The sequence below is a fragment of the Puntigrus tetrazona genome, chromosome 15 (genome assembly GCF_018831695.1).
Source record: "Puntigrus tetrazona isolate hp1 chromosome 15, ASM1883169v1, whole genome shotgun sequence".
In the NCBI taxonomy this organism is placed as follows: domain Eukaryota; kingdom Metazoa; phylum Chordata; class Actinopteri; order Cypriniformes; family Cyprinidae; genus Puntigrus; species Puntigrus tetrazona.
In genome coordinates, this window is record NC_056713.1 from 9,817,053 (window position 1) to 9,840,199 (window position 23,147).

The following is a 23,147-nucleotide window of genomic DNA, read 5'->3' on the forward strand; positions in this document are numbered from 1 at the left end:
ATAATTTTTTCCTGACACCCTTATGAGAGATTTACAGTAAGTTTGAAAATAAATGAATTCCGAAACCTCTTTGGGGCTTGCTTTTATTTTATCGGACAAATATTAATTTACGTGCTCGATGACATTTAATACCTCCCATTATTTGTACAAAGAACAATACTAGGCCCATCACCTGACACAGTTGGGGAAGGAATCTAAATAGTGCTCGTTTTTAAACATTCAAGCTGAAATAAGATTTTTCACTTTTGAAGCTGACGGGCAAAAATCAGCAGCATCTCAGACATTATTGAAATGATACAGAAGGTAACCACAGATACAAAAATATCAGAAAATACTTTGTGTAAAAAGTGCCGTAGTGTTAAAATTACAAAGCATTAATCAGACAGGCTGCAAAAAAATGGCATAAAACAAGATGCTTCCCATGAGGTCCAACTGCTCCACAGGCAGCAGATCCTCAGTCCATTCGCGTTTGTATTGCACTGTGTAGTTAGTACAGTAAAACAGTGGTCAGCTAACTATCATCACGTACAATTTAACATTGAGCTCAAATGGGGACAAATTTTCAGATTTTCCACCAATTGTGGGATAATATGGGTTTTCAGTATATGTGGATTTCAAATTCTTCTAGCTTTTCCATTCTGACCTACTAGAATCCCCTGATCCAGCAGGAGAGGTGTCACAATGCTCCAAAGGCAAAGTGCAGATGAACCGTTGAATTGTAGGACACTGTCGTGAGCTGTGAGGAGGTTATGAAGTAAGACCCTTCGTTTACCTTCAGAGCGTAAATGAAGATATTTTTAATGAATTCCGAGAGCTCTCTGACCCTCCCACATCGGTGACTTCAGAGGACCAACCGTAACTTTACAAAGCAACGAGAATCATTTTTTAAAATGATTGACTTTGTTCAACAATTTGTGGGTCTTTTACCGATTCTGGACCTCGATCGGGGTGGTCTGCTTTCCGTCTATGGGAGGGTTGGAGAGCTCTCGGATTTCATCCAAAATATCTTCATTTACGCTCTGAAGACGAATGAAGGTCGGGTTTGGAACAACACGAGATCGTGTAATGACCGTATTTTAATTTTTGAGTAAACTACCCCTTTAACAAAGATGATTTAATGCTGTATGTAGTGAATTTAAATATACTGAAATGATTTATGGCACAACAGGAGCACATAGAAACAACGTAAGGTGTACAGCACTTATATTAGACAGTAGAATGACAATCCCTTCTTCCACAGCAGGACCAGCGCCCGCAGACATGGCTTGACCATGGTGCTGGTTCCTGTGTCCACTCCCAGCGTGGACGTTTAAAGGCACCACTGGTGAGGAGGAGAGACACCTCGGACTGGGTTTGGTTATCATCGTCCGTCCTTTCTCCTGCGTGAGACTCGGTGAAGTCATCTCTGTGAAGGAGCTTCACTTGCGACGGCTGAAGATGCTCTTTTTGCTGGAGCTCCTGTCGGCGGTGCTGAAGCCGATCAGAAGCCTTGCTTTCTCGTCTTCCACCTGCTGCTGGAGGCTGCTGTCCGTTTTCCCATCGGTCGCTTTACCTCGAGACTCTGAACCTGAGGCGGGTTTCAGCCGCAGCTTCTCCTTTATCATCTATTCGATTGGGACATAAGTTTAAGGAAATGTGAACAAAGGCCTGCTACATTCTTAGTTTGGGGCTGGGTGGATTGCGAACGATTACCTGAGCGACCAGAGCCTTACGACTGTCTCTCTTGACAGCCATAGCGAAGTCCAGCCAGGTCCAGGTGTTGTTATGATACTCCAGACAGGGCAGAACCAGGTTCAGATCCTTCCAGTCGACACTGCTCTTCTCTCCCTGCAGACACGCCACAAGAGAAAAGCATACAGTCACACCAGGACATGAAATGAACCGAATATTAACTACAGATATTTTTGCTGTGTAGGTAAATCTTGCTGTGATGTTACAATGACTTTAATGTACTTTTAGGCTTTCTGATAGCAATGTCATTTTATGAGCAGAGTCACCATGCAACTCAGATCTCTGAAATGGTTTGACATGCTAATGTGTTTTCTTTAAAACATGATAAATTGATGAATAAACATAATTTTTATTTGTTTATTTAGTGAATAACAAAATAGTAAAAAACTGTATTTTAATCTTTAAGAAAATATTCTTAATCCAACCCTAAAATAAATAAATAAATAAATATTTTGGACTTGTCAGTGGATACATTTTTTTAATCTAATTAATTACATTATATGTTGATTAATTAATCAAATTAATCGCTAAATAAATTTAAGTGTTTAAATGACAAAGTATCAAGTAGACATTACATTTAGAAAGAAATAGCAAATAAAGGGATGCCGGTATTATCCTTACAATTATGTTAGTTATATTATAATATAAATTTATATTTGCATTCAATTGGTCAAAAAAATGACAGTAAATGCATTTATGATGTTACAAAAAGTTATTTTACATGAATGCAAAATTCTTTAAAACGTTCTATTCAACAAAGAACAACGAAAGATAAAATAAATCACGTTTTGACAAAAATATAACGCAGCACAACTGTTTTCAAACTTTAAGACATGGTTTATTGAACATCATATATCCATTTCTGATGGATTATGTGAAATGTGTCTGGAGTACTAACTGCAGAAAATTTTGCTTTGGTATAACAAGAACAAATAATATTTTAAATTGTATCCAAACATTATTTTAAACCGTAATATTTCACATTATTGCTGTTCTTACTGTAACTTTAAAATTAAATTTGATACATAAATGCTGCCATGGTGAACATAACATATGCCTTTTAGACATTCAGAAACGCTGTCGGAACCAACCTTGTAACTAACGCAGAGAGGAACCTGAGGAATCTTGATGTAGATGAAAGAATTATTCATGGCTGCTCTTTCTTTCATCTTATCAATGTCATCAACGGGATGCTGAGTGGGGAAGACATTTAGGTAAAAAAACCCAAAACATTCAATTAATGACTTGCATCTACAAAATTACAATCATTCTAGAATGCAAATGATGATATTTAATGAATAAAAGTAAATATAATAAAATATAAAAAAGGAATTGCATATAAACAGTAGCCTAGACACTGTCATTGTAATAAAACAGTACCTCAGGTGGTTTTCGAAATGACCTCCTGACACCAGCGGTTCGATTTAACCCTTGTGCCACCCCTTTCCCGGGTCCAAGCCCTCCTATGGAGTCTTCAGAGAGCTGCCTGGGTTTCACGACACCTGTGATTTAAGAAGAAAACAAGCCTTACACACTCCACAACACACATAAGTCACCCTGAAGCCATACCAGACACAAAACCCTCCAATGTCAAAGCTTTTAATAGCTCAGGATGGGCCATCAGTGTGACCTAACATCAGCAGACAGCAATCTAATACCCTCACAAGGGAGAAAAAAAAGAAATGGAGGAAAAAATCAATGTTAACTGATATTGATCAGCATGGGCTGCACTATGTATGTCAGAACAGCGAGTTCAAAGAATGGTTAAAACAGGAACCAATACCAATCAGGCTTTCTAGAGGATATGCATTGTTTTCACTTCTTGTACTTGATGAATTATTATTATATTTTTTAATTATTTGCATATGATGTGATTGTTGAGTATCCCATTTGTGGTGGGAAGGTCATGCTCATGACAAGCAACAAAATTTCACAAACCTGTAGTAACTAATCTAAACTTGTCTTCCTCATCCCCAACTTCCTCTTCTTCCACATTTCTTCCGGGGAAGAAAAATCCCATCATCCTCTTGAAGAACTGGTACATGAGCTGAATGGTGAGTGGTACCACATTTACCTACAAAAAAACCCAGAAAGAATAGGTTGAATAGGGTCCTCGAGTGTTAACGTAAACAAGAACGAATTTCATGATAGTCACCTCAAAGTGCTCTTTGTCGGAAATCCCTCCCACTGGGGGGCGGACCTTACTGAAGATACGGAGGGCGAGCTGGCGTCCTGATTGGCAGGGGCTCTGAGGCCGCAAAACCACCTACAACACAGAACACAAGCACAGTTTCACTCAATTGACTGAAGTACTTGAGTTTGTTGAGATGCAAACTACAAAACAGAGGAAAACATGAACATGGTTGCATACCCTGCTGGTCAAAGCCAACCGAAAATGATTGGACAGATGTAAAAAAACAAAAAAAAAAAAAAAAAAAAAAAAAGGAGACAAAAGAAGTGGAAGGCAATGAAACTAGCCTGCGATATCAAACTACAAGTGATAATGCAGGTGAATTTCATTCAAACATCAACATAAAATTTCTGAGCAGGCATATGTCTGGATGAGGACGAAGGTGTTGACTAACAAACATAGGATTTTACCCACTCCATACATACCCTTACATGCTGCACAGGAGAAACCAAGAGTTATAGGATTAACAAATAGTAGAGATGTGCAAAACGCTAAAATGTTCATCATTAACTAGTTTGTCTGAATGACTAGTTGGAAGTCCTGTGCAATCAGGCTGGTTTAGAGTCATGTTCACAAAACAATGGTCTAATGTTATTGTAAATGCAGTGGATTTGCTAGTAAGGCAGTAATTATGATGGCTGATAATAATCCATAATAATACTGATTATATCTGTGATTAGTAGGACGAAAATGTTTTAAATTCAAATAACCAAAGTCTCAATATCATGTACATGTACCTTAGATGTAAACATTGGATATTATATAAATATTAGTTAAAATGCTCAAAAATGAACCAACTAGATAACAAATAACTAATCAACTAGTTGGTTATAACTAGTAAACTAGGTGACCATGAGGAGACAGCATGGTTTACAAACCTATTAACTATCAGACAAGAATAATGTTCATGGTACTTTAAATATTACAGGCAAAATGCATACTAATTATCCAGATGACTTCTAACTAACTACTAACAAGTTGACTGTTGAACAACTAATGAACTGGATTATCATCAGGGGACCGGATGGTTAATGACTCTGTTTGCTGACACCTGATTGGTTGGTGGATGCATTAGTGACTGTAATTTGTGAAAAACGACAGGATGGTTAACTGGTTGTCAAACCAGAATATAGTTAACATGTCACCTTAAATACTGCGGTTAAATTAAAAACTACTCCTTTAGTTGACCACTAATTAATTGATTAGCTGTTAAGACAAATTGACCACAAAAAGGACAAGACTAATGAAACTAGAATACTGTTAACGTGTTACCTTAAATTTTACATCTAAAAGGCTAACTACTCATTTAATTTACCCCTAATTGATTGAATAGTTGGTTGTTAGACATTAGTAAACTAGGTGACTGTCAACTGTAGGTGACTGTAGACACTAGAAACTAGAAATGCTTCTAACATGTTAAACTTAAAAATAACAGTTAAAATACTAATGTCTATTTTTTTGCATATTATGTTTATTGTAGTATTTTAATGTTCTATGGTCAAGTTGAGCTCTCTTTAACTAATTGTTTGTTGGACAATTAATAGACAGCCCTGCTCCCTATCTAACAAACAGTACCAGAAAAATGTAAAAAAAAAATCTAGACACACTTAACTAGCCCCCTACTCAGGCTTCAGTTCAGACTGTTTAAATATGTAAACAACAACACAAAGACTGCAGAAGATCAATAACAGCAGATTTTCAATGATGCATTTAACTGCATTTTTAATAGTTTAGTTGTTTTCCTGACTTGGATATCCAGTGTGAATCATTAAGCAGCAGTACCTTGTATGCGGCATTGGGAAGCAGGTTATTCATGGTGAACCAGCCTAGTTCCAGGAGATGTTCTGCTGTGTCATCAGACTTATTCAACTGTGGAAGAGAACATCATAGCATGGTAATATACATAGTAGCTAACGTATTACGAGTGATTAGAAAAGAAGATTCAGCAACTTCAACCAAAACCTCTGTCCTTGCATAATCACCTTGCTATACATGAATCTCTGTAGTTCAAGCTCAGCTATACCCAGCTGTCCATCTTCTTCTGTGAGACACCAGCGAGCCTGAGCAAAGTAGAACTCTGTACGACGCACAACGCTAACGTCTTCTGGGGGTTTACGCAGCTCCAGTTTGTTTGCTTTTTGAAGCTGGAAGTCCTTAAAACATCTAAGAGACGGCAAAGAACTTTCACATAGACTACCCAACCATTTTGGACTAATATTACCAATGAATGACCAACTGCTAGAAATGTACTAGTGACCAACCGGATGAGAATGTTGAGCTCCTCACTCTTCATCTGCATGTCTGTCTTCTCTTGGTTGAGCTGATTCTGCAGGCGCAAGTTGATGTCTGACAGCTCGTCTCCTCTGAACTCTTCTGACTGGGACTGCAAGAGTACAGAGATATACGAAAGAGTATAGAGAATACGGTCATTATGAAGGAACTTCAAAGTTGTCTGGAGAGCATATGCAATAAAAACTATATAGTTCAAGTGAACTAAACTAATCGCAGATGTGTACTAACCCTCATATTGGAGTAGATCTGTTTCTCCAGGCAACGGATCTGTGCTAAATGCTGGCGAACTGCTTCCTGAAGGTGCAAGATACTGCTGCGCTGCTCCTCAGGGTTGCTGGAGATCTCCAGCTGGAAACGCACACGCTGCTTCCTCTCGCTGTGCTCCTAAACAAAGCAAAACATCTGGCTGATCAGTTGGAACTCATTCTAAGACTGGCGTCCAGAAAAATGTTCAAACCTTGCGCCGGGGCTCCACGTGGAGCAGCAGGTTATTGACTATGTCCAGGATCATGGAGTACTGCACTGGATTGGTGGAGATCTCCAAGTCATTGTGGATGAGTGTGAAAGTGTCGACTGCACCTGATATGACCAGAACAAGAATATCTCTCTGACAGATGAACTACCAGAATCATAAGTCAGTTCCTTTTTCGCTTGAGGTCGCATACCAGCCTGTTTCTTTAAAAGGTCCTCCTTCTCATGGCGGTCACGGATCTCTGGTGGCTTGATGGAGGTGGCCAGGTCAGGGTCGATGTCATGGCTGTACCCGATGTAGTACATGCGACAGCTACAGCGAGAGATGATACGCTGGACCTGTTGAGTCTCCTGCACTTGGGATGGCTGGTTCCAATCTAAATCAAATCAGGAAGAAACAGGTCAGATAAACTAGACTATGGCTGTGAAAACAGTTGCTGTTACAATACTATATGGACAAGAGACGGGCCATTTGTATGGGAGAAATCGATACTCAGGGGCCCTCACAGTCTTCTAAGTCTACACTTTTGAAATCTACACTAGCTTATCTAGGTGCGAATTTTGCATAACAGCACATAATGCTCTCAAAGTAGGTCTAAAATGACAAATGGAACATCCTATGGCCTAGTGGACTTGACATGGACAAGCAGTGGCTTTTGTAAGTCTGCAAAATGATGTGCCATTTGGTACAGGGACAATATGGCAGGTGTAGCAACTGAAGTCCAGGGAGCTTTACCAAGATGTGTCGAGTAACTTGCTTTGCTTTAAAAGCAAGAGTGTTACATTCGGTTTCTGAAGGTCACCGTTTCCCTTTACCCCTTATCAAATGCATCTTATACAGCAAAAAAAGTCCTTCTGGCAGGGTTGAAACTCAACTCTTGCCCTCCAGGAGACGGGTTTAGTGCAAAGAGTCTTTGGGTATTCTGAGCCCTTTTAACAAGTTGCTATGCAGTTACCAAGATATTCTGTGGAGTTGCTATGGCATTGCAACATGGTTCATCCCAAGAACTAAATGCTGTTATGAATGCTGTTATTAAAATGGCACACCTGTGGTGGTGCTGACCATGCCTCCAACAGCCTGGCCACTCTCCATCAGCTCCTGCACTGAGTCCAGGTTCCTCTGCCTGTGTTCCTCAATGTTCTTCACCTGCAGGTCCACAAAATGACAAGTGATTGATATAATGCAATGTTTCATCGGTTCTAAATGCATGATAGCAGTACTTCTGAACCCACCTCCAGCCACAGCTGCCAGTCCTCCTGCTCAGAGGGGTTTTGCTCCATGGTGGCAAAGTACTGCATACCATCCAGCAGGCACGTCCAAGTGGTCTTTTGCTTGAGTGTATCGTTGTACCAAGCAGGATGGTGTTCACACTGCAGTAGTTGTGCCTTGGCGGCAGACACCAGCACACAGCCGGCAGTCTCAGTGCCTCGCAGCATCATCTGGACACCATGACCATGGGAAGAAGTTTAGATCTGCTAAATCAATACCTTGAAATACAGGTTACCGCTCTCAGAGCGCAATTCATACCTGACCGTTGACAAGCTCTATGAACCAGTTTCGGTTGTAAACATCATCTGTCTGGCACGCAGCAATTCCACAGAGCTGGTCGCTCACTCCTGCGTCTTCTTCAGAGAAGACCACAAACTTATCAGTCTCCTCGATAAGCTTCTGTAGCATGGATGTTCCTATAAATGACCACAAAAACACATTTACTGGGGCAAAGAAACCCTTGGTGTACTGAAGACCATGGAAGCCCCTTTCTGACCACCGATTAAAAAAAATGTAAAAAGGTAACCAACTTTTTATGACAAATTTGACTTTTTTTTCTTGCAATTGTAAAATTACATTTTATATTAACTGGTTTAATGCACAACACCGCTGTTAGATGCGTCCAAGACAAGTGTGCTCTGATGTAAATAAGCATGGATGAGAAGCACATGGTGGAACACATGAGAGACGTGAACCCTTTTTTTTAAAATGAATTCAATCTAACAAAGTTGTATTATTTTTAACGAAGATTAATAACTAATGTAGCAAATGTAGATTTTGTTCAATGATAATGTTAAAGCAATAACTAATGATATCTTACTGTAAAGTGATACCTATCAGTCTTATAATTTTTTTTGCACTGTAATGTGCGTAATACATAACTTTATATATTTTGTGTATTGCTTTATTGTATTTCAATGGTCATATATTGTAGTTATAAGAAAATGTACCAAACCTGTAATACTGTATTATGCAAACACTTTTCTTTAAAACTAAATTTCAATATAGAGATAATATTGTATACTGTGCCATAAGCATTAGCAATTAATCGCAACCTAATAATTTGATTCCAGCATATCAACGATCTCATTTGGTGGCCTTCTATGTTCAAAAGTATGCAAAAACATTGTGGGACAAGGTTTATACAGACAGTGAGCAACTCTGTTTTGTTTGCAATTCTGACTCTCCCCCCCATACGCATACATTTTTCATCTCACAATTCTGAGCAAAGGTTTTTTTGGGGGCGTCACAAGAAGAGCCTACCTTCATTCTGACTCTTCTCTGGGCGAGTGGTTGTGGTGATGACTGGCGTAGCAGGAACTGTGTTGGAGGAGTAGCTGGACATGGAGCGTTTCAGCTTTTTCATCTGCACCTGGGTGTCGATCCGCAGACCCTTCAGAGCCTCGGTGGAGAGGTTTCTTTTGAGGACAGCTGCTTTCTTATAGCCGTCGTACAAACCAAAGGCAATATTTCGGTTGGTGGTGGTCCAAGAAGCCCTCAGATCCACCAAGCACAGCTTGTGCGTGTAGGAAGCATTGCTCTCGTCTTTTGAGTTTACCTCCTGGGACAATTTAAGCAGAGATATTGTTGGTTTGTCATTACGTAAAGGAGTTCATTTTATTGTAAATTTCTTGTAAATTATCAGTTGGAGTCTCTCAAATGCAGATTGAGTGTCATACCTCCTCTATGCGGTTGCTCTGTCTCTGGTAGCTCAGTGAGGACAGGCTGAGCAGGTGGGTCTTCTTCACCTGGGCATTGATCTGGTGATCTGCTGTTTCATCCCATGTGGAGGCCATGAGGTGCACAGTGACCAAAGAGAGCTCGCTCACCATCTGAGTAACGTTCCACTCTGAGATCAGTCGTCTCATCACAGTGCCAGCTGTAAAACATGCATCGATCATTTCAGCAGAACATTTCAATAGTATGCCAAGTGGAGAGAATGACTGTTTCTCTCACCCTGTGGGATGAGCCTCTGTGCTCCTCTGGTGAAGACATGACCTTTGCTGCACTCCACCTGAATGCCCCTCTGCTGAGCAAATGATGCCCAGTAATGGACCTGCACATTAAGACAGGTTTAACCTCACGTACATTTAATTACAACTACAATAAATACAATACAATAAATATGACAAAAGATCCTTTGAATACATTATTTTATGGCGATACATGATCTATACAGATATACAAGTTTATAAAATATTTTATTTTATTTTAAATATTTTATTATTCAATTATAAAATAACAAATATAGATGAAAAAAATAAAAAGTTATGCATACACAAAATTCTTTAAATGATTATATACATTAAATCAAGAAAATATATTTATATATGTTCTTGATTTTCTCCTTTTAGAGCACTGTGGTCAAAAACCTTTTAAAATTTATTTTGGTCTTTTTGCGGGATTTGATACCATGGTGGTCAACTACTGCTGGTTTTATTGTGCTTTATATAAAAAAAGATTTATTGATAATAATAATAATAATAATAAGTATAATAATAAAAGTTAGAAATGTCTACTAATTAAATGTTAAAAAAGGAGGCAGGCTTAATTACAGTGTATCACCTGTAGCTGTGGAAAAGATGCTGTATAGGACATCTGTTTGTAGTGCTGGCCAAGTTTCCTGCGGATGGGTCTCAGGCTGTGGAAGAGCTTGCCTCTGCAGATAGGCCGGGACACGCTGGTCCATGTGGCCCAGAAGTTCTGCATCCAGCGCAGGGTGCTGCTGTACAGGAGCATTCTGGGCTGATTGGGCTCTGATGGAAAACACAAACCTTTAAAACCAGAGCTGAAATGACCTTTAAGCCTGTAACACACTACGTGACTTTTGCCCCGATTTTTAGTCTGGACAATCTGCTGCTTTGATTTTAAAAGTTCAGTAGCTTTTATCAGCATTTAGACAAAAGGGAACAGTTCTAACCTTTGCCACAGTGCTGGTCGAGGTCCATGGTGATGGAGAGGTTGAGGTTTTCAGAGCGGAAGGCCCTGTATGAGTCGTGCGGCTGGCCTGAGGTGACATCTGCAACGTTCTCCACAGCACAGAGCATTACGGCATGGTGGTCATGTGGATTACCATGGCATAACCACTGGAGGTCAAGGGTCATACAAAGGCTTGGGAGGTGCAGGAAACAGATATCGTCATACCTGTATAGAAATAGACCAGACAGATCTATATAATCAAACTTAAATCTAAATGTCAGGTTGTAATGCAATGCAACTACTAATCACGTACTTGGAGGCTGTTCTAACGTTGACGTCCAGGTCGCCCTTGAAGACAAACTGCCCAGGATTCCAATCAAAGTTCAGCTTGCTCCACTCCCAGTGCAGGTTCTCCGTGGTGTTGTAAGGGTCCTATAATATAGTATGACATTATAGTTAGCATTAGCTATTTAAAGGGTTAGTCCACTCCTAAATTAAAATTATGTCATTAATTACTCATGTCGTTCCAAACCTAAAGACCTTTGTTCATCTTCGCAACACAAATTAAGATATTGTTGATTAAATCTGAGAGCTATCTAACCCTCTATAGACAGCAACGTACAGAAATGTAGTAGATACGCCTGTAAAACAGTCCATGTGACATCAGTGGTTTAATGCATATGCACAATACCCCCCTGAACGTTTATTACATGAGATATGTTCTTAAGTACTCTCCAAAATGGTGACAGATGTAACTCAGGGGAGAAGAATGGTTGTGTAAATTATGTTATTTTTGTTTTCTGTGCACACAAAAAAAGTAGTAGTATTCTCTTAGCGTGATAAAACTTGAGACACTGATGTCACATGGACTGTTTTTCAAATGCATTTATTATGTTTCTGGATCTGGATCGTTTCAGTTGTGTTGCTAGCTATGAAGTGTCAGATGGCTCTCCGATTTCATCAAATCAAAAAGTGTTTTTGTTAGTACCTCAGTGGCGAGCTGATGCAGGTTGGCCTGTTCGATGTCCATCACCCAGCGGCCATGCAGAAGAAGTCTGCTTTTATCCCACCAGGTCAGTAGAGGGGACGGGTCAGCTGTGGGTTTGGTCAGTAAATCAACAGCCTGGCCAATCAGAGTCCAAGCGGGATCCCAGCACGGCCCCCACACGATGGTGTAGAGGGAAATATTCGCTATACAAACAATTAGACCAACTTAAGTCACATTGCTGCAATATCCTATTATATCAGACAAGATCAAGAGAGTGTTGTGACTCACAATGGACGTCATAGTAAAACTTCAGTGGTGGCATATTCCTGTAAACGGTCACGTCACCCCATGGCTGGCCGAGTTGGACCACCTGTTTTCGTTTTGCTCTCAGCTGCCCGTCCTGCTCGGTGCCCATTAGACGTCCCGACAGCGACCATTCTCTGATCTCAAAAAGGTAACGAGGATAGTCCCGGATTCGCACTGAACCATGCAAGAAACAAGAATCATGGACTCTTATAAGTGACAAAGAATTTCTTTGTACATGTAGCACTCAGCAAACAACACTTAAAGTTGATTTTGACAGAGTTTGATATTAGCATGTTGCTATGCTAAGAGCTCAATATTCTAATAAGAATAAAATACAAAGGAAATTAACTAATAGTAGACATTTCTTTTGTCAGCCATCTTGGATGTACTTTTCATATATACACACATACATATACATACACACACACACACACACACACACACACACACACATACATACATACATACAGAGAGAGCAAAAGTAAGGGTTTGTTGTGGCAGTTTAGAGCTAACTGACTTTCCTGTATTTAAGTACACTTGACTTACCCAGAAATGCATTAAGCTTGAATTTAAAAGCACGACACCACTGGATCACCAGCTGCAGGCCGTCTCTAGGGAAGGGGCTGATGCCATCGATGTCCCGCAGCTGCTCTCGAATCTGCTCAGGCCCGTGCAACGACTGATCCGCAATAGCCACTAGCTCCAACTCTGACACAGTCCAAGTCAGCAGAGACTTGCGCATGGGTGTGTTAGCATACAGCCGCTTGGAGCGTTGAATGTAGATCTCGATGTGCTTGCGCTCAAGGGAGGTGTAGAGCTCCTCGATCTTACGGGCCGGCAGGAGCTCACCGTGCTGCTTGCGTAGGTCAGCCACTTTCTTGTCCAGCAGCTGAAGGCGCTTGGCGCTTTCCTTGCTTTCGTCCTTCATTAGCTCGTAATTGTCACGTAGTTTGATCTCAAAGACATCATCCAGGAACACAAAAGAGAACTGGTTGATGCGGACCAGCAGATCCGGAGGAAGGCGACAAGGTTCTGTCGATGGGACGGCACTGCTGTGTAGGGTCTTCAGCCACTTTTGCACGCTGATGGCCTTATCGAAAGTGTCAGAGAAGTTGTACTGGTAAGGAAACTCAATGGCCAGGTTGGGTGCAGTGAAGAGCCAGGTGCGATTGCGAGATGTTTGGAGGAAAGGGAATTGAGATCTGTGCTGTTGCATCACCTCAAGCTCGTCCAGCATCTGCACCTCCGCCCCAGAAAAGGAGAAGATGTCATTGCCGTCAAAGTTGAACACAAAATGAGGAGTCTTCATCAGCATGACTCCAGGTCGTTTGGAGAGCGACAGTGCTTCTGCACTGAAGGTGATGAAGTTTGTCTCGGCCACGTGGGCGGTGAGCCGTGTGCTTGCCAACTCTACACAAACCAATATGCCTGATGAAGAGGCTGCAGACTCTTTTCCATCCTTCTGTCCTAGCTGCAGAGATTCAGACAGTGCCGTCCAATAGCTTTGGCTCTCTGTGACGTGCTGATACAAAAACATGTGATCCGATGGGGTCCACTGCACTGTTAAAACGTTTTCACTCCGCACCTGATCGGACAAAGATTGGAGGAAGTGAAATCAAGGTGTTTTTAAAGTCGACATTAAAAATGGACACTATGATCATGTGTTCAGCTGGATGCCTTCAAAAATGGTAAAACTAAACTGTTTAAATCTAGGTGAGTTGGAAAATGAGCCAATTTTTTAAAGACGTGGTGTGTTCCTTTCACATAGTGACAGGTTGATGGAGGGGAGGAATCTTTATCCTTCCACTCTCAAAATCATACAGTCATTATCGGAAAGACTTAAATACGCATTTGCAGGATCTGAAGGATTTTTCAGAAGAACAGTGGACAGTTTAACTGCTCAGGACAAGCAGGAGAAAGAAAAAAAAATAAAAACCTGCGGATTACCCAGGTAGCCACACAGTATTAAGAAACGATCATAAAACAAACTTTTTAACATTTTGTACATTTAAAAATTTCAACAATTATTTATTGCGGTCAGTTCTAAATAAAAAACAACAAGCATTTTGTTAGTAAATAGTTGGTAAAACATTTTGCAGATACCAAAAAATGTGTTTAAAACTGTACATCCCAAAGCGACTTTTATAATATTTTTTAATAAGCAACTTTTAGAAATATTTGCCAATACTTTTTTTTCATTGTTCTCTAAAAGCATTTTTTTTTTATCTGGTATGACTTGCAAATAAAAACTAAACAACCCTTTTTAAAGTTTTAAAAAACTAATTCTTGGTGACTGCATTCTAAAACCAAGTTTGATCCTTTTACACTGTAAAATCTAACAAATGTGCTAACTTAATATTTTTTGTTGACTTTACCTAAAGTGCTATTGTTTTTAACTTAAAAATGTACTATTTGTGCTAAACGTGCAAGTTACTCAAATATTCCTAGTAATGGTTACATGATTTATTTGAGTGCTGTGAAAGCCATGTGACCAGTTATGTCATCAGGGTTTGGACCGAGAACTTTCTGATCAACAGCCATCTTTTATATAATCTTCCCTCTTTTCAGGAAACCGAGGCTACTCTTCAACACACTACAGTTCTTTTTGGTATTCCTAAGATAAAAGCGTCTGCTAGATGTAAAACTCTTAACAACTTAATTTAATTAAGTAAGCTTAACAAATCACTTTTTACAGTGTAGTTGTGCTCAGCCTTCCTGTGTTGAGTACTTTTGCTGTATTGGACTGAAAGTCATGATTGTAGTGTTAACAAATTACTGTCCCCCTCTAAGCAACTGGTCACAAGTTATAAACCAATTCCACCGTAACAAATCAAAAAGAAAAACCCTCATTTTGACCAGACAGTAGTAAAATAGTTCAAAATCCTTCAGATTTCCAGTTTTCAATTTTACCCTTAGGTTTGGACCCTGGTATAATTTGTCAAAGGAATTAGATTTGAAGTGATCAATCATTGCAGTCACTTACAACCACACCTAGAGGTCATGGCCTGTAATAAGTGATCCTAGCTGATGGGAGTGATGTAGTACCTCCAGACTGCGGCCGCTGATGCTGTAGGAGATAGTAAACGCTGTTAGCGTCAGGATGGGGTTGGGAGTTTGGGCGGCTGGGCAGCAGGGCTCTATGCTCTCAGTGAGGGCCTTCACCACAGCCAAAGAAACACCTTGGACAGAAACATGTGAATTCTCCCCCGATCCTTCAGCTACCACTGCATCCACCCTCACTGCAACAGCCCCTTTAATGCAACACAGAAAAACAATCATAGACTGGGTACCTGTTTGGATACAAGGAAGAAAAACAAGAGTATTACTGATATTTTAGGGGCTTCTTTTAGTTCCCACCTGCCACATTGGAGAGTGTGAATGTGTTCACATCCTCAAGATTGAGTTTAAACTTGAATAGAGGTGGTAGACGGCTTGGAGGCTTTTCTGAAGTGGAATGTGAGGAGACGTTCTCTGCCTTGTCCAGTTTGAGAACGGAGAAGAGACGTGACAGACACAGAGTGCAGGTCTCGGACACCTCCAGCTGCAGGCCTTTCAGACTGGACTCCACACACGCGCTCCCAGAACAGCTGGAGTTCACCGTCCTCGACTTACTGTAGCTGCCCTTTGGGCGAATTCATTATAAAAGCGACAATGTAAAGCCAAATGCAGATCTTTCATAATAAATGATAATTAATCAATACATGAATACATTTTACCTGCAAAGTGAGAGAGTCTAGAATAAGGGCTTCCCCCCAGACATGTTTTCCAGCTGGGTGAGGAGCCTGCTGGATATGGGAACCCTGGCCCACACGCCACCAGAAATGATCCAGGGACAGAGAGGCTTTCTCAGTCACAGTCAGACTCTTCACGTCATCCTCTTCTGAGCCCAACAAGTGCTGCAGTTCTGTGAGACACGACAGACTCAGTCACACGTCACAGAAGGGATGCTTTTGAAGTGTTCAATCAATACTATTTTAACAGAAGCTGACTGAATACGGCAACCGCACTTTATTCATTTTGAAAAGAGTAATTGAGTTATACATTATAATATTTATTTAAAAAAATAAATACTGTAAAACATTTTACAGCCAAAGCACTTTATTAAAATTAAAGTTAATTAGAATAATTATTAAAACTGAATACATTAAAGCTAAGCATATAGAAATTAATTAATAAACATGACAAAATCATATAAAATTACTTAAACTAGCTTTTAAAGAATGAAAATTAAAACAAAAATATAAATCCAATAAATAAGTAATTAAAAAATATATAAAAAATAAAATGCCTACTAACTGCCTACTTTGACAAGGCAAAGGGACATATTCAGATAATTAAATTATTATAATAGATTTTTTAGGTAACACTTGATGTTAAATCCTCAAAAAAATGGTTATTTAATATGGCAAAACACTTGCTGCTATTGAGGTGGGATGTGAGTAAAGTAAAGTATAAGGGATAAGTCAACAGTGTAACTACAAATGTAGTTACAAAAATTAAAGATGTAATTACATGCAGCTATTTTTAAAAATATAATTACAACAATGCACATGCGTAACACGTGCATTGTATCAAATTATTCATTTAAATGTAAAAATATCATATTTAAGGGCAACCAATAAAAAGAGGGACCTATTTTTATATATAATATTTTACAGCAAGAAAAATATAATATTTTTAATAATAAAAGGAGCTGATTATATATCAGTGTAATAACAACAAAATAATGCCATGTTCAATGTGATTTCCCTGTGCAGATCAGTGTCACAAAATAATGAAATTATGCTTTTTAAAATATCTTTATGAAAGCCAAGCTATAAAATCACAATGTAAAAATACTTTCTCACTCATCTCTAACTGGTAGAGAACAAAACCCGCTGCTATTTAAAGTAATTCCTATCCTATATGAATGGGCTGCTCAACCGTCTCTTGTGTTTAGCAGCATTCAATAACCACACATCTCTATTTACCAGCGTTGGCTGAGATGAAGCCCAGGGCGAAGGGTGGCGTATCTCCCAACTGCACTGACACGTTGACATTAGACACGGAGGAGCTTATCATCACGGGAGCGTCCAGCTGAGGGAAACGCCTGCGAGACAAAAGCACACTTTATAAGAGAACAATAAACAAGACTTCCATTACCGCCCGATCTGGGATGCTCCGAAAGCAAGCGGGCCGATTAATACCTTTTTTTACGAGTTGTTTTTTTGTGCGAGAGCCGGTCCCATGACAACATGTCCAGCCAATGGGAGAACTCTTGATGACGGTAGTGGATGATACAAGTGTTGACGGTGACCGTGCTGGAGATGTCAACAGACGTCACCTTCAGAGAAAGCCAGAGACAAATAACGAGCAACAAAACAAACACGAAGCTGCGAAACGCACGACAAAGCAAGATGTTGAATTTGATAGAAAGCGAGCAAAACAACTCACCTGAAGTATCGTTCTGAGTGTGTTCAGGCATATAATTCTCTGTCGACTTTGTGACAGTAAAAGGCCATCTGAAAAACACCCAGTACCCACAAAACATAGCTTTAAGTGCGCCTTCGGATCTCTAAGCAAAAGTATTTAGTGCATTCTTATGTACTTTACCCTCGAGCAGAAGCTCCAGGCGGCTCTGAGGGAAACTGAGCTCAGGGGTGAAGCTCTTCAGAGGAAGCTGCTCATCGTCACGATCATAACCCAGCTTCAGAGATTTTAAAGTCCAGTTCAGATGTCTGCAAAACAAACAGTTTGTTAGGAGCGCAAACGTTACATTCAAGATCGATTCCCAGTAACTGACATGACTGCTCACCTCTTCTGACTGTGCATGGAAAGTGTGATATTAGTGTTTTCAAAATCCACATTGACCTTCTGTGGAATCAGGTTATGAAGACGCTCAACTGCTTCGGTTTGGATGTAAGAGTCTTCCTTGTCGTCTTGAAGAGGCACAGACATCAAAAAGCTTTGACATTTATAATTACAACAAGTTGAATTATATTGCACTATATTATAGCATATAACAGGGTTGATATATTATAGCATATAACAGGGTTTATATATTATAGCATATAACGGGGTTGATATATTATAGCATATAACGGGGTTGATATATTATAGCATATAACGGGGTTGATATATTATAGCATATAACGGGGTTGATATATTATAGCATATAACGGGGTTGATATATTATAGCATATAACGGGGTTGATATATTATAGCATATAACAGGGTTGATATATTATAGCATATAACGGGGTTGATATATTATAGCATATAACGGGGTTGATATATTATAGCATATAACAGGCACTAGTTGAAATAATATAAAAGCTGAATGAAATAAAATACAATACCAAGGCAACATTTAAAGATGAACATGAATTACTCAATGTAAAACGAAAAAGGAAAAAAAACTATAAAGCTATAAAACATACACATATATAATATTTATAACTATAAAAAAGTAAAATAAATAAATAAATAAATAATATGAAAGCAATTATGCAAATATATATATATTTATACATATTTTAAAAACATATCAATGATAAGAAAACAATTGTATTTTGAACAATTGTAAAATTAAATATATTAAATAATTTTTGCATCTTCATTTTTTTTTCATGTTCAAATATTAAACTACCAGGCTTTTATTTTTATGGAAAACCACACAATGTTAAAGGTGTCTCTTTTGTTAATGACATCTTTTTTTTTTTTGTTTCAGCTTTAGCCATTTGATAATTGCACTAAAAGCTACACTACGATTCGGATGCATTATGACTAAGTGCATAACTTTAATGTAAGGTGTGTGTGTGTGTGTGTGTATCTTAAAGGTCAAACCTGCAGTATGAGCAGTGCAGACAGCAGGAGCAGCTCCTGGAGGTTTGGGGAACTGGCTGAGGAACAGGCCCTCGTGAAGCTCAGCCAGCAGAGTTCTCACACACAGTCCCAGACGACCCGGCCGGAGCCCAGGCAGACTCACGTCACCATTCAGGGCCAGGCTCAGCGACACCTCAGCCAGACACATGTCCTGCTAATAAGAGGACAGGCACTCAGTTAACTAACACCTTCTAACCACCTGACCCAAACATTTCTACTTTGTACACAGTGAATTAATGAATGTTTGCTGCACTTACCAGTCTGCTGCTCTTCAGAACTTTACTGCTAAGTTGTCCCACTGAGAAATCCCAGGCCAACCTGGCAACATATCAGTAACATATCAGTAAGTTGTGTATATATATATATATATATAATATCATAATATATACACACACACACACACACACTGTATACACACACATACATACATTTAAAATAAACATAAAAAAATGCATATTAAATATATTAATCATGATGCAACCTTGGCGAGCATAAAAACCGTTAAAAAACCCCAAAATTGAACAATATTTTTTCAATTTTTTTACTGCACTTTTTCTTATTTAAAGCCAATTTCAGTTGTTTTATTACTTTTTATAGTTAAAACATTTATTATTATTAGACCTAATTTAATAATTCTATTAAATGAATATCCTGTGCATTACAATATTATGATGCCTAATTTGTTCTGAATTAATGTTATTATTATTATTATTATTATTTATTTATTTATTTAGACAAAATAGCAATGAATTTAGATATTGACCATTTTTTGCCACGGTCAATCATGGCCCTATGCTTTTCACTTATATTCATCAAAACATGATGATGTTAAAACTAGAGTCAGGTTGATGAAGTGAGCTCTACCTGCTATGTACACGGTTAACAGTCACACAACACCATGCAGAAGTCTTTTTAAAAAGAAGTTCTTCTTTCTGACGGGTTCCTCACCTTTTACTTTGATGATCCAGCAGCAAAGTGATGGCAGAGGAAGTCATGTGCCAGAGGGACTCGGGCAGGGCCAGATTCAACACCATCACATTTATAGAGTCAATGTGGAACGACAGCAGCTGCAAAACACACCACTGGAAACTTTTAAATCTTGTAATGATAACGAAACAGGGTGATCTTTCTTGCATTCCTATAACTTTTCTTTTCTTCAGAACAAAAAAAAAAAAAAATAAAAAAAAAATATATATATATATATATATATATATATATATATATATATATATATATATATATATATATATATATATATATATATATATATATATATATATATATAGTTGTTCTGTTCTCAACTTAACTTTTCTCCAAGTTGATTACCTGAGAGAGGAGGTGCAGGGTAGATGGACTCGGAGGAGGTCTTTTTGAATTCTCCTCATTGCTTTTAGGAGTCCGGGGCCTAAATGGCTCCTGTAGGTCAAAGCGGACCCGGGCCTCACCAACGCACAACGCCAAAAACCTCCTAACAAACACAACACAATCACAATGAGCAAACCTCAACAGACAGCATTTACACTAACAATGCCTTATAATTATACTTACGGCAAATCCGGGTTAACTATTTTGCAAGAAATCCATATCCTATCGATTTCCTACAACACAGAGAAAGGCTTTATAGTGCTAGAACGCATTAAATATCACTTCACCACATCAGTTACAACTCTAAACTACACAAAGCCTACTGTATAATATCTGATATGCAAATGTATAAGGCATCAAGTGATCAAACTGCTGCTGCAACTTTACAAATACTCTACAAATAACTTTTATATATATGTATCTTTCAAGATGAACACTTACTAAAGCAACTTAGCTTTACTTAACTGTATCACTGTAAATCACTGTAAAATGTGAGCATCAATTACGATACATCAGGTTTTTGATTGATCTCTCAATCATCATGCAATACACTGAATTATATTTTTTGCACCACATGATTAAAAACTACAACGTTTTGATTATAAACCGTAGCATTCAAGAATCAACTTACCAAGACCAAAAGATATATAGAGTGATCGCATTCAAAATATTATGTATATATAAATGAACTCACATACAGCACATATTTAGAAAAAAATTATAATTTATGTAGAATTTATAAACATATACATACACACACACACACACTTTTAAATAAACATGCATGTCCAGACCAGTGGATTGATTTATTTAATAGGCTCATGAATTAAAAAATATACTCAACATAAAGCACATAATGGAACTTTTACCATTATTTTGTCTGAAAGTTTAATACCTAAATAAATAAACAAACAGATAGATGTTTTGACTATCCATTCATGCATTAAACTTCTGAACGTGAGCCGACGTTACAGTGTGTGACATACGTTTTTTTTTGATGCAAAAACCAAACCCACCAGAGTGTGTTGAGGCTGAAACTGAACACTGATTCCTCGCACTGAAAACAGACCCACAGATCTGATCTTGAGCTCTGCATTCAGGGCATCGTGGAAAAAACGGACAGCCAAACTGCATGCAAACCATCTAATAAAACACAAAGGGGGCAGTTTTGATTGGTTTAATGTCGCATTTTCAATATATGCGCATATTAAATCAAGCCGGCTTCTTACCTAAAGATCAAAAGGAACACAACTGCCAGGATGAGAAATACTGAGATGGCAATCAGCAGGGCAGCCATTGTGCTGCAGATAATCCTTCACATTTAGCCTACAACCATGGCACCTGACTTCAGACCACCTGTCACACAGTCACTCACATTAACACCCGCAAAATCATCTCAAAACACGTTAAATTAACTGTTAGTGAATACTTTCAAGTGAACAGGGAAAACAGTGCATTAACGTTTTAATGCGAAATTAAAGCAAACGAGTGCATTTACGTTCTTCATTCAATTTGTCGTATGAAATATTAAGCATTAAAAACGTGTTCGCTGCGAAAAAAACTAACCGAAAGGCATCACAGAAGAAGATTATGTTGCGATTATTATTTTACGAGTCAAATTACAGATCAATAGATACATGATATAACAACAATCCTGCGCTGGGATTGTTACATTTTTATTCTCGAAACTATCTAATCGTTTGATCGTCAAAGTGTCGTTGTCGTGCCACTCTGGCACTGCAAACAGCTGTTGGGTGGAACTTGCGCTGTTGAGCAAAGCAGCATTAGCCTGTTAGCTGCCAAAACACTACAGCGCAATTCCAGGCGAGACTTATTTCACTTCCTAATTAAGTCGTTGACTGTAATTAGCAGCTTTTAAGTCGGGTTACCCACCTGAACGGGTTTGTAACGCAGACCAGTGGCTCTTTACGTGTGCAGCGCCCCTCCGTCTCATGCTAGGCTAACAGCTAGCAGCGGGATCATGACAGCTCTCTGTCAATAAACGGACATGCTAATCATGTTTACCCGCTTCCTTAAACACACAACCGTATATTTACATCCGCCGTTAAGCTGATAAACCACATTTCATTCGAGATTTTTAATAACGGTCTTTCCTCTTGTGCTACTTCTGTTGAAGATGTGTGAAGACAGAAATAATAACTTTTTAGAAATTAATGTTGCGAGTTTTCATAATAAAAGTCCCATGAGCTGAGCACACGAAAAAAGGAGGGTAATAATTTTGTTACATATTTTTTTAACTAAACAGGCACAGCGGTTTAACGAGTCTTTTCATCTCTATAGACGAATGCTCTGCAATCCACAGTCTTATTTTAACTATTATAAATGACAGTATGTATATGTTTTATGATTGGACAGTCAGCTGACAGTGATCTTTATCTCAGTGTCACCTGACCACAGGTCACCTTGCACCAGTGCTTCTCAATCTGTCTGCCACATTTTAGTTCAACTGCTTCTTCTGGTATTTCTGCAGTGCAATGGCAATGCAAGATTGATTTATTTAGCTTCTTTTTTTTTTTTTTTTTTTTGGGAGTGTTGTACATATATATTTAAAGAATAATTTTGTGAGTATATAAGATTGACAATTCTGTGTTTGTCAGTAAAAACAACCGTTGTCAAGTAGGAAAAGAAATATGATTTCATCTTACGTCTTTATTTTTTTCAGTATTTTAATAGAATTTTCTAGTCATTCTGTAGCATTTGGTAAACAATTAAGTCAAATCAAACATATT

At 38.7% G+C, this 23,147-nt stretch overlaps 1 protein-coding gene across 4 annotated transcripts; it reads right to left on the minus strand.

The window, feature by feature from the left end:
* Positions 1-69: 69 nt before the first annotated feature.
* Positions 70-22,563, minus strand: LOC122358935 (protein KIAA0100-like). 4 transcript variants are annotated; one of them, XM_043258921.1, is made up of 41 exons: positions 22,291-22,562; positions 21,627-21,753; positions 21,414-21,540; positions 20,581-20,630; positions 20,359-20,500; positions 19,981-20,099; positions 19,290-19,350; positions 18,994-19,186; positions 17,963-18,086; positions 17,761-17,885; positions 17,602-17,669; positions 17,355-17,491; positions 17,139-17,257; positions 15,885-16,072; positions 15,526-15,790; positions 15,214-15,419; positions 12,715-13,753; positions 12,151-12,342; positions 11,863-12,065; positions 11,188-11,306; positions 10,876-11,099; positions 10,521-10,711; positions 9,912-10,011; positions 9,635-9,834; positions 9,219-9,516; positions 8,214-8,371; positions 7,919-8,125; positions 7,733-7,832; positions 6,880-7,062; positions 6,672-6,793; positions 6,443-6,598; positions 6,184-6,305; positions 5,905-6,085; positions 5,705-5,791; positions 4,348-4,356; positions 3,887-3,997; positions 3,670-3,805; positions 3,112-3,233; positions 2,823-2,924; positions 1,693-1,827; positions 70-1,604 (listed from the first exon to the last, which is right to left on the minus strand). In XM_043258921.1, the coding sequence occupies exons 2-41, from the start codon at positions 21,692-21,694 to the stop codon at positions 1,419-1,421; spliced, it is 6,675 nt and encodes a 2,224-aa protein (XP_043114856.1). In that variant the 5' UTR covers positions 21,695-21,753; positions 22,291-22,562; the 3' UTR covers positions 70-1,418. The 4 variants fall into 4 exon arrangements, with proteins under 4 accessions (XP_043114856.1, XP_043114857.1, XP_043114858.1 ...); XM_043258922.1 differs by lacking the exon at positions 4,348-4,356; XM_043258923.1 differs by lacking the exons at positions 21,414-21,540; positions 21,627-21,753.
* Positions 22,564-23,147: the final 584 nt, after the last annotated feature.

Excerpts from the sequence above, each read along its gene's own strand:
- LOC122358935 (XM_043258921.1), bottom strand. The coding sequence starts at position 21,694 with ATGGCTGCCCTGCTGATTGCCATCTCAGTATTTCTCATCCTGGCAGTT. Across the intron at positions 12,066-12,150 it reads GTTTTACTATGACGTCCATT|CGAATATTTCCCTCTACACC; the intron begins GTGAGTCACAAC and ends TTGTTTGTATAG. Across the intron at positions 10,712-10,875 it reads CGACCAGCACTGTGGCAAAG|AGCCCAATCAGCCCAGAATG; the intron begins GTTAGAACTGTT and ends GTTTTCCATCAG.